The 11,765-nt window shown below is 47.9% G+C and overlaps 1 protein-coding gene across 1 annotated transcript; it reads right to left on the bottom strand.

Annotated features, from left to right (window-relative positions):
* Positions 1-488: 488 nt before the first annotated feature.
* Positions 489-10,092, bottom strand: CCDC43 (coiled-coil domain containing 43). Its single transcript, XM_035135835.2, has 5 exons — positions 9,911-10,092; positions 6,340-6,427; positions 3,828-3,963; positions 2,386-2,444; positions 489-1,308 (listed from the first exon to the last, which is right to left on the bottom strand). Exons 1-5 carry the CDS (start codon positions 10,073-10,075, stop codon positions 1,121-1,123), a joined length of 636 nt encoding a protein of 211 aa, XP_034991726.1. The 5' UTR covers positions 10,076-10,092; the 3' UTR covers positions 489-1,120.
* Between the last annotated feature and the right edge of the window lie 1,673 nt (positions 10,093-11,765).

Here is an 11,765-nt window from a genome sequence, read left to right as displayed (position 1 = left end):
CCTCTACGTAGCTCCATCCTTATTTCAGACATTGTGATATTTCGCAGTGTTGAAAACCAAATATTGCCCAGCCCTAATCTGGACACTCTGGCATTTAGCTTCACTATCTTCTGAGAGTAAGGTAAAGGTAAAGGACCCCTGGACGGTTAAGCCAAGTCAAAGGCGACTATGGGGTACAGCGCTCATCTCGCTTTCAGGCCAAGAGAGCCGGCGTTTGTCCATGGACAGCTTTCCAGGTCGTGTGGCCAGCATGACTAAATCGCGTCTGGCGCAACAAAACACCCGTGATGGATCCACACAGTTCTCCCTTTCACTGGGAATTTTAACCCTGGCAAACTATCCTTTCTTACAGACTCTGGGCTGTGAGCAACCTGTTACAAACAGCTTTGGTCCCTCTGTCCCTCCATTCCAGCTCAGCTTGTCAAGAGGTTTTACTACAAATGCCGTACATGACAAAGAGCTAAGGATTCAAACATGTCACGCGCTAATAAAATTCACAGAACTTTACTTAGATGGCAATAATACAACCTTGTTGAAGTTTACAGAGATTTACTAGCCCAGCCCCAAATGAGAAGAAAAACAAAAATTAGGTGATACTTGGCTGCAGAATATTACGGGTGCTGCACTAGGCTCTTAATTCAACTTCATAAAGGGTGTTGCCTCTCCCTGGCTTACATACGTTGGAAACTGGGTTTCATTCACAGTTCCACCAACCAAAAGCAACCTTTGGCTAGAGTGAATATATAAAGAGGTTTCCAAATATGTCCCTCAACCATACAGTTTCCCCATATGTAGTTAATAAAAATAGAAAGGGACGAGGGGAGGGGGAAGGCAGCCACCACACAGTTCTTTGGTTACAGATGTTGGCCACGACCACTGAGCCCAACAAATTGGACAACAAAATGTGTGTGCAGTTTTCTTTCAGTGCTTCAGAGGACTCCCTTCACCCCTCCCCAAAGTCCTTGCCTAGGACAGATTTGCAGCTTTGAAAGCCAACACACACCAAAGTGTTTGAAAGGATTCCTTCCTCTGAGCACTCTGGGTCTGTGTGCATGCTGTGCCATATAAGATAGAGGGGAGGGAAGAAAAGAAAAGAGAAGAGTCCAGCTGTAGTTCCACGCTACCGCTTCCTCTCGCCTTTCTGTGTTCTCTTCTTCTCTTTCTCCTTACGTTCTTGCTTAGCCAACTTGTCCTTCTCCCGCTGGAGTTTGTCTTGCTCCTTCTTCCGATGCGACTCATCCCGCAGGTGCTCTCTTTCCAGCTTCCGGGCATTCATAACGGCTTCCAGGTTTGTGTTTCTGAACAGAGCTGACAAGGAGGGAGTTGAGGAGAACAAGGAACTCGACACACAGAGTGAATTCTGAGTTGATTGCAACAGCATCATTCTTCCTGCGACTGGCACATCAAGACAACTGACCAGAACCGGTTCATGGAAAGATTTAGAGCAAACTTTTTCCGCAGGGGGCCTGTCCACTGTCCCTCAGACCCTGTGGGGGGCTGGACTATATTTTGGGGGGAAATCCCCCCCCACGACTCTCCCCTCCCTTCTCCACAGCACCAAATGAGCCCCGGTGGCTGCTTACCTGTGCCTTGCGAGTGGCAGGGGCTGGCGGTGGCGGCGGGGGATAATGAGGGGTGCAAAAGGGGCTCCAGAGGGGCTGTTTAAAATGGCGCTCAGCCAACCGCGGCTCAACAAAGCCCAGCCCCCTTCCGCTTCTAGGCAGGGCGGGAAGAAGCCAGGAGGTGCCCCCGCGGTGTGTGTGAGGGGAATGGCACAGCCCAAATGATCAGAATCTTCACACCTTCTCAGACCGTCCGCGGGCCGGATCCAGAAGGCAATTGGGCCAAATCCGGCACCCAGGCCTTAGTTTGTCAATCCATGATTTAGAGCCTGGGATCCCTGCATTCAATTCCCTGATCTGTACCCTTGATTTCCAATTACTTTATCTCAACGAACCTCACTTGTATTGAGAGGTAATACAATGAAAACCACATAGCAGCTGCAAATTAGGAAGTGCTTTATAAATTACCTGTAATATCTGTTGTATGAGCTACAGTAACCCAGCCAGTTTAGCTTACAAGAAACAAATGAAACCAAGCTGGACCAGCATCTATTGGCAGATTTTTTCCCCTAGAACACCAGATAAAAAGTGACTCAATAACTCACTATTTACAGCTTGCAACCCAATCACCACCCAGTAGGATTGTTTCATCCTTACCTTCTCAATATTTCCTTCCAGAGGTTCCGTACTATATACAATTGCTACCCCCTCACAGTATTCCCTGCCAATTACTACCCCACTTTTGTTCTCAACCAAGTCAACATTCCCCATCTCACATTACTAGTAATATTGTGGCCTCAGAATACCCTATTTGAAAGGATACATTTTTCGGAACTGACGGTCACTGCTGCTGCCCCAGGATCATCTTCGCCATCTGCTTCAGTGCGCCGAGTTAAGGGCATTTGGTCACTAATTAGGATTTGGGTGATAAGGAATGCTGTGGTGGGAGGGATGTTCTGGTGACAACACAGCATGACCACAACCCCCCAAAAAGGACTGTGAAGCCATACAAGACACTGAAATTTGATTCCCCATTGCCAGAATATTCTGAAGACATTTGCTTGTAGATAAGTCATCCTATCATGAGTATGGCAAGATGGAGATATTCAACCTCTGCTTCTTCCCAGAAGCTGACAATCAGATTCCTAGCCATCACATCTCATAGGTAACAATAAACTGGCCGTTCATGATTGTATCTAGACCATTTTGAAAGCCATCTGTACTTGCACTAATCACAGCAATTTTTTCTGTTAGTTTGCCTGACCAGTCCGCACCAGTTGGATATGTGACAATCACAGGCTGCCAATGTATGGTCTATACTGCAATGAAATAAAAACCTATTTTCTATCTGATGGATTGCCATTGTTGAAATCTGTTTTGATTTAAGGGACAGTTTCAGATCTTTTATTACCCCTCATTAACCCATAATACACATACTGGCCCACAGTGAATGTTCTTATAGTCCAAGGCAGAGAATTTTACTATAAATATGCATGTACAGTGGAACCTTGGTTCTCGAACTTAATCCCGACTCCCAAAATGTTCAAAAACCAAGGTGCGGCTTCCGATTGGCACAGGCAACCCGGAAACAATTGCCGACAGCCGCATGGGATGTTTGGCTTCCGAAAAACGTTTGAAAACCGGAACACTTACTTCCAGGTTTTCAGCGTTTGGGAGCCGATTTGTTCTTCAACTAAGCTGTTCGAGAACCAAGGTTCCACTGTATACTGTAATTTACTGTATACTGTAAACTAAATTCATGGGACAGAGCAGGCTATACTCTCTCCATAGGAACTTGGACCCTGAGATCATCTTTTGAAGCCCTTCTTCGTGCACCTCCTCCACGAGGTCCGGAGGATGGCAACAGAAGAATGGGCCTTTTCTGCAGTGGCTCCGTCTGTGGAATGCTCTCCCTAGGCAGGTTTGGCTGGCACCTTCATTATACACCTTTAGGCGCCAGGCAAAAACATTAATCTTCAAACAGACCTTTGGCTGACCAACATCCAATGCTCTTTTAAAATGTCTTGGGGAGCAGGTGGTTAATTGGGTTGTTTTTATAATATATATATATTCTGTGTTTTTACATTGTGATTTTATGTTGTGACCTCCCTGAGACCTGCGGGCATAGGGAAGTATACAAAATAAATAATAATTATAGTAATAGAGGGGGGAAGGAACCCACGGACTCCAGCCCCTGAATTACTGGATCAGCCAGTCTACAGAGTAGATTCAACATGATTTGGGAACTTGCAGCACAAAGGATATTCCTCATCATCTGTCACCTCAGCATACTGTGCCAGGAGGGCAGCCTTCTGTAGTGTCTCTTCCTTGGCGACCTCTTTGGGCTTCACCACGATTTGTGCCTGCTTTTCAATTATGTTTGCGATAGCTTGGATCTCATCTGGGAAGGAAAGGGGACAAAGCAAGGGTAAAGAAAGAGAAGTCCATGATCACCCTTCAATAATAATAATAATAATAATAATAATAATAATAATAATAATAATAATACCCCACCCATCTGGCTGGGTTTCCCCAGCCACTCTGGGCAGCTCCAAATAGAATATTAAAAAGATGATAAAACATCAAACATTAAAAACTTCCCTAAACAGAGCTGCCTTCAGATGTCTTCTAAAAGTCAGATACGGTAGTAGTTTATTTCCTTGACATCTGGTGAGAGGGTGTTCCACAGGGCGGTCGCCACTACTGAGAAGGCCCTCTGCCTGGTTCCCTGTAACTTGGCTTCTCACGGTGAGGGAACCGCCAGAAGGCCCTCAGAGCGGGACCTCAGTGTCCGGGCTGAACAATGGGGATGAAGACGTTCCTTCAGGTATACTGGGCTGGGGCCATTTAGGGCTTTGAAGGTCAGCACCAACACTTTGAATTGTGCTTGGAAACATACATAGGCGAGCCGAGTCCTATTTGAATCTCACCCTTGGGGGCTTATGTTCTGTAGTTACAGCACAGCCAAGATACTGGAGAGGAACAGCTTGTGGCCAGTTTTCATGTGCTATTTTGAGCACAAGGCGAGTAACATTTGGAATCAACATCAAAACAATTCGGTATTTTAAGCAGGCCCCTAAAATAACTTCTTGCCCAACTCATCCCAAATTGCTTGCCCGAAATGCATTTTTTAAATCTTGCATCACTTCCAGAAGATATTCAAGCTCTGATGACACATGGAGGGCAGCACAAAATGCTGCTTTGAGCTGAACACAGAAATCATGAAAGATGAAGGTCAGACCCAAGTCATTTTAAGAACACTGGGCACATTTCTACTACTCTTAAACATTTTGATTTTTAAAACTATGTAAACATCATTACATCCATATGTATTTATACGCAAGTGTTGTACATACAAGCATTCATAATATATAACAAAGATTAGTGTTTAAATTTGTCATTTTACACACGTGAAATCAATACCATCTTTGTATTTCCTTAGCTTGTAGATTAAAAGAGGAGCCTATTGATCAGACAGCACATTATTTTACATAATTAAGCAAACATATCACAGGACTATATACTGCATAAGTTCCTAGCATTGCTCCTATTAGCTGTGTAATAATTCTCCAGTAATGTTAAATGTATTCCCACCACAAGTGGCTCAAGTCTCCTGTTGCTGCTTTGCAGTACCAACATTTGCTTTCTGTACCATACATCTTTTGTATTTTCGAAGGCAAAAGCCAATGTTCTGTTATAGCCAGACCTATGGAAAAATATCAAACTTTTATCAAACGGATAACCCTATTAACCTCTTGATAACTAATAAACCTTTATGCCATTTATTCACAGACAGCTGAAAAATCCTTATTAAATCTATTGTTTATAATCTTATAGGTCTCATGTGCTCTTGGTTTTGTTGCACTGCTATAGCTTTGAATTTATGCTTTAATATTTTATTTTATATATACAGTATACTGTTTTTACTGCAAGCTGCCCAGAAAACTGTGTTATGGAGTGGTATATGGGTGCCGCCAAAACAAAAAAAAAATTCTATAGGAAATGCATGCAATATAGAATAGGGGGTAATTTTTCCTTTAATCTGTAATTGCTCTTCAGATTTATTTATTTTTACTTATTTATTTATCCTGTCCTTCCATGCAAAGGAGCCCAGGCAGACAAACAATAAAGCACTTAAAATTTTTTATTATAAACAATTTCAATAAAGGTGCAGGCTGAGAAAGATCTCAATTTAAAAGGCTTGTTGGGCATTTATACAATAATACTGAGAACTCTGGGAGGAAAAGGTGGATTTTTTTGGGGGGGGGGGAATCTCCCCTCCAGAACTGCTGATGGAAGAATGTTTAAATGCATCAGAGTAAAGGCTTTTGTCTTGCAATATACTTATGAGTATTCCAATAAAAACTACTTCCATTGCATATAACAAAAAAAGGCATGTGGGATAGAGGAAGGGCTTCAGTAGGGGCCGAAAAGCCAACAGAGCTTGTCTAATATTCAAGGGGAGGGAATTCCAAAGGGCAGATGCCACAACACTAAAGGCCCAATTCCTACGTTGTGCAGAACAAGGCCTCCTGACAAGACAGTGTGTGCAAGAGATCCTCACCTGCAGAGTGAAAACAATTTTTCTAAAAAGCTTCCGTTATTGTTCCAGGGAACAGATGCCTGACAGATCAAGGGGGAGGGAAATAGGAAATAACGAATAGGGTAAGGGCAGAAATGGGAGAAAAGACTTTCAAAGTTTTGGTCCAGTAAGTTGAAAGCCATGCAGAAAGCATCCAGCAACCACTCCAGTATTGCCAAAGGGAATGTGAAATACCTTCTTTCTTTTCATTACTTCCGTCACTTTGGGCCTTTGACCACCTTTCAACTATTTCTCTGCAAACTTCTTGTAGTACATCTTCATCCTGATTAAAAGAAAAGATGCTTGTCAGTGGAAGAGAAAGGCTTGTCCATCACCAAGACACAGTAAGGGCTTGGAATGCCAAACCTGGACCTGCCCCCTGGCCATTTTTTTTAAAAAAACCATCATAACCCTAACAGAATTTAACCAAGGTGTACCAAAAGTTTAGCTTAGTTGTTTTTGTTTTTATTGTGTATTTTGCATTTTTTTTATATTGCAATTTTATGTTGTGAACCGCCCTGAGATCTGTGGGTATAGGGTAGTATACAAATTTAATAAATTAATTAATAAAAGCTACTTTGCTCTTTTTTTTTACTTTGTACATCACATGTCTGTAACATGCTCATATTTGTATGGTATGCAATGTCTGAGTGCAGGTACTCTATAAATGGGATGCCCACCCCCCGACCATGCCAGTTGGAGCCAATGCTATTAAGGAACTTGATCATTTGGTGAAGAGACTAATTCACAAAGCGAAACACTCTTCAGGTGCACCCACTGATGACTAGTGTGGCAATACAAAAGATGAGATCTTTGATCTCTCTCTCTCTGAAGCATGATGAGAGTTACAACTCATGGAGAGAATTATCTGAGAAAAGAAAATGGCTGGCATTCAGTCTACCAACCTGGTCCTATGAGATGTATCGTGTGAGGGAGAGCAGGGACTTCTCCCTTTTTTTCACTAGCCGTGCCTATCTGTTGCACTTGTCCTGAGTAGGTGGCTAGATCTTGGTGCGATTTAGAACCCTGAAGTGGGGAACCTCCCAATTACGCAAGGGGCCTCAATGAGTACAGGTCCTCCATGTTTCAGAATCTCACCCTTCAACCCACAGGGGGCCGAGGAAACACAACAAGAGAGAGGACAGGACTCACCACCACGGTCCCATGAATAAATAGAACACCTGGGGAGGGCTATTATCTCATTGGACCCCTTACGACAACCCCGCGAGGTAGATCGGCATTGTCCCCACACTGCAGATATGGGTGGAGGGGGAGCTGGTTGGGGGAGGCTTAAAAAGGATACCAACCAAGTTCATGACAAGAAGCTAGATCAGGACCAGGAACAGTGTGTTGAAATTTCTGCCCCTTCAAACTGTACAATGATTCTATGAGCCTTTTTAGCCAGTACGCCACACAAGACTCATTGCATGGGGCTACCTTTGAAGGTGACCCGGAAACTACAATTAATCCAGAATGTGGCAGCTAGACTGCTGACTGTGTTTTACACCTGTCCTGTATGTTTCCAAGCACAATTAAGTGTTGGTGCTGACCTTTAAAGCCCTAAATGGCCTCGGCCCAGTATGCCTGAAGGAGCATCTCCATCCCCATCGTTCTACCCAGACACTGAGGTCCAGCTCCGAGGGCCTTCTGGCAGTTCCGTCACTGTGAGAAGTGAAGCTACAGGGAACCAGGCAGAGGGCCTTCTCTGTAGTGGCACCCACCCTGTGAAACGCCCTCCCATCAGATGTCAAGGAAATAAACTATCTTGACTTTTAGAAGACACCTGAAGGCACCCCTGTTTAGGGAAGTTTTTAATGTTTAATGGTTTATCATGTTCTTAATATTCTGTTGGGAGCAGTGGCAGAGGAAGCTGCTTGGGCACCCGGAGCGGCAAACGTGATGTGCACCCGGGGGTGGGCTGTTGCTACCGTGTTTCTCATATTTTAAGACGTGCCTATAAAATAAGCCATGGCACGATTTTCTGAAGCCTAAAAAATATAAGGCATCCCCCAAAAATAAGACATGCTGGACCCGGCATGAACTAGCAAAGGCAGCAGCCCGCTGGGCTGGGGTTTGCCTTCCTTGTGAGTCTGTTCTTTTACCTCTTGGCGTCGCTATCACTCACTCACGTCAGTCTCTCTTTCTCCTCCTCTCTCTCCTCCCGCTTTGCGTTGGAGATCTAGGCTTCAGGGGCTTCTCCTCCAGCCGCGCTGCAGGCTATTGTTTCGCCCTGGTTCACCCCAGGGCTTTTAGGGGGGCGCTTAGCCTTGCGTTGCCCCTAGACCCCTTAGGCAGCAGCTTTGTGCACGGAGCTTTTCTCGGAGCTCCCGCAGAGCGCGTCCGATGCGAGCGCGAGGAAACCGGAAGTCGGCTCCCGCGCGCTTTGCCGAGCTCCAACGGAGCGGGAACCAGCGAAGGCAGCAGCCCGCCGCCGGCTTGGAGCTCGGCAAAGCGCACGCTGCTGCCTTTGCCGGCTCGAGCTCCAAGCCGGCGGCGGGCTGTGCTTTTGCTGGTTCCCGCTAAGTCGGGGCTCAGCAAAGCGTGTGCTGCTGCCTTTGCCGAGCCCCGACTGAGCAGGACTGAGCGGGAACCAGCAAAAGCACAGCCCGCCGCCGGCTTGGAGCTCGAGCCGGCAAAGGCAGCAGCGCGCGCTTTGCCGAGCTCCAAGCCGGCGGCGGGCTGCTGCCTTCGCTGGTTCCCGCTCCGTTGGAGCTCGGCAAAGCGCGCGCTCAGTCGGGGCTCGGCAAAAAATAAGACACCCCCGAAAATAAGCCATAGGCTTATTTTCTTGAGTTAAAATTAATATAAGACGTGTCTTAAAATATGAGAAACACGGTATGTAGTGTGCATTTGTTGCGTCGCTACGTAGCAACGCTGCACATGCGCACTACGTAGCGGTTTGCTGCTGTCGGCGCTCCATCGCCGTACAGACAGTGCCGGGATCCTCTGCTCACGGCTGCAGCAGCGAATGGAAGATCCTCCACATGTGGCTGCGTGATGGCTGCTCACACTGCCGCGACGGGGCGCCATCTTGTCACCCCTGGAGACACGGCACCGGGAGTGCACTGTCCCCCTCCCACCCCCCATTGCGACGCCACTGGTTGGGAGCCACCCAGAGTGGCTATTTTATATGGAGAAGGGGACAACAGAGGACGAGATGGCTGGACAGTGTTCTTGAAGCTACAAACATGAGTTTGACCAAACTGAGGGAGGCAGTGGAAGACAGGAGTGCCTGGCATGCTCTGGTCCACGGGGTCACGAAGAGTCGGACATGACTAAACAACAACAATTTTATATGGAGAGATCTCTTGGCATCTAGGGCAAGACATGCCACCAACACTTCCCCACTGCCACAGATCGGGACCAACACCCTGGTGGGGTGGGAGGTGCATGTCACCCAAAACAGTTGCTTCCCTGGCGTGCCAGCCATGCGAAGACAGAAAGCTAGCTCGGGGGTGGGGGTGCTAGACTGGCGCACTTTTCTAGGCACCTTTCCAACACCCCTCACAACTGGCCGCCCGAGGTAGCTGCCCTCATGGCAGGGCAGGGCCTGTGGGGAGAAATCCAACCCACTCCTCGCTATCCAGATCAGCTCCTCAGATCAGAAGTGACTCACGGGAGAACCTGGCTTCCAGGCAGGCAAGGGGGGGGGAAATAAGCTCTAAAACAGAGAGGTGGCACCCGAGACTGTCCGGGTCTTGGCCCCCTTTCCCCCTCGGTTTCCCCCCCTTGTGCTGCAATGCGGTGCGGGGGGTGTCACGCTCACCTGCTCCCCCGCCGCCAGCGCCCCCGCCAGCCCTTCCAGCCGCTCGGCGTCGCACTCGGCCTCGCGCAGCACGCCCCGTATGTACCCGCCGTACACGTCCCCGTCGAGACCCAGAGCCGCCAGGCGCCCCTCCAGCCACGGCTCGAACGCGCAGGGCGCCGCCATCTTGGCTCGCCACCAACCCTGGGGAGGAGGAGGAGGAAGCGGCGACAGCTGCGCGCCTGCGCGGCGGCGGCGACAGCTGCGCATGGGCAGTACGGGCCAGCTCGCGCTTAGCTGCCTCCAGAGGTTGCAGAAAGGGCTGAGGCGACGCCCGCGAAGAGCTGTCAACGGCAAAAGAAACCAGCCCCTGTCGCTTCTTGGCTACCCAGAAACCGAGGGCGGTGAGAGAAAAAGAGGCGCGTTGCTGTGAATTCACGAGGATATGTCATGGGGTTCCTGCAGACGTGCTCGGAAAACCCGAGGGTTACCCAGGTTGCTGCCATTCTGCGTGTCAGCGCAATGCTCAAGTGCAGACCCTCGTTTCGCTCCATGGGAGACTTGCCCCCAAGGAAGCGCGCCGCGTAGTAGGGTTGGGATTTAGCCTCGGACTTAAGGACGGACAGATCCTGCTTCTTTCAGAGCGATCCTTGCTCGACGGTGTGCTCTCTCCCCTTCCTTGGAGGTTTTGAAGTACTGTACAGTAAGAGGTTTTTTAGATGGCCATCTGTGATGGATGATCTAGCTGAGAGATTCCTGCACATGCACGGGGTTGGAGTAGATAACCCTCGGGATCCCAACTCTACAATTCTTTGCAGAGGGTTTTGCCATTTGGAGCCACAGAGAAAGTCTGCTCCAGCCCTTTGTCCTGACAGCAGCCCTGGAATGCCTCGTTTTTCCAAGATAAACATTATCCTGGAAATACTTACTTTTCCAGACATAACGCACCTCACACCGTCCCAGTCACTCACCTGTTAACATGGCTCCAGTCGGTCCATGTCCTCCTTAAATCGGGGCATCCCGAACATGGGCGTAGCCAGGAGTGGGGGGGGCAGCTGCCCCCCCTAAATCAAATAAATAAATAAATAAATAAAAATACTTAACTGGCTAATTGATAACTCAGTTCTGCCCACCCAACCCAAGCCTGCCCACTAAAAAATAAATCCTGGCTACGCCCATGATCCTGAACTACTCAGTAGATGATCCTCATGGTTTTCTCACAGTTTCCACTGTGGAAGGATGTGTGGATCCAGAATTGGCCTCCACAGTCACTTATGGACTCACTGGTAAGACCGTGTTCATTGAAGACAATCTTACTCGGCTATGAGTGATCGCTAAAGAAGAAGAAGAATGGAACTCATATGTATACACTGCACCTTTAGAGCACATTTGAAGGACATTATTTCCCCAAATAATTATAGAAACTATAGTTTGTTATAAGGGACCCAGGTGGCACTGTGGGTTAAACCACAGAGTCTACGGCTTGCTGATCAGAAGGTCGGTGGTTCGAATCCCTGCAATGGGGTGAGCTTCCGTTGCTCGGTCCCAGCTCTTGCCAACGTAGCAGTTCGAAAGCATGTCAAAGTGCAAGTAGATAAATAGGTACCGCTCCGGCGGGAAGGTAAGCGGCGTTTCCGTGCGCTGCTCTGGTTCACCAGAAGCAGCTTTGTCATGCTGGCCACATGACCCGGAAGCTGTCCGCGGACAAATGCCGGCTCCCTCGGCCTATAGAGCGAGATGAGCGCCACAACCCCAGAGTTGGACACGACTGGACCTGATGGTCAGGGGGCCCTTTACCTTCATAGTTTGTTACAGGTTGCTGGGAATTGTAACTGATGGTTAAACAACAATGCCCAGGATTCTTGGAGGGAAATGA

Source organism: Zootoca vivipara, chromosome 13 (genome assembly GCF_963506605.1).
Source record: "Zootoca vivipara chromosome 13, rZooViv1.1, whole genome shotgun sequence".
NCBI classification, from domain to species: domain Eukaryota; kingdom Metazoa; phylum Chordata; class Lepidosauria; order Squamata; family Lacertidae; genus Zootoca; species Zootoca vivipara.
Note: the sequence above shows the minus strand (reverse complement) of the source record. Positions and strands in the feature narration are given on the sequence as shown.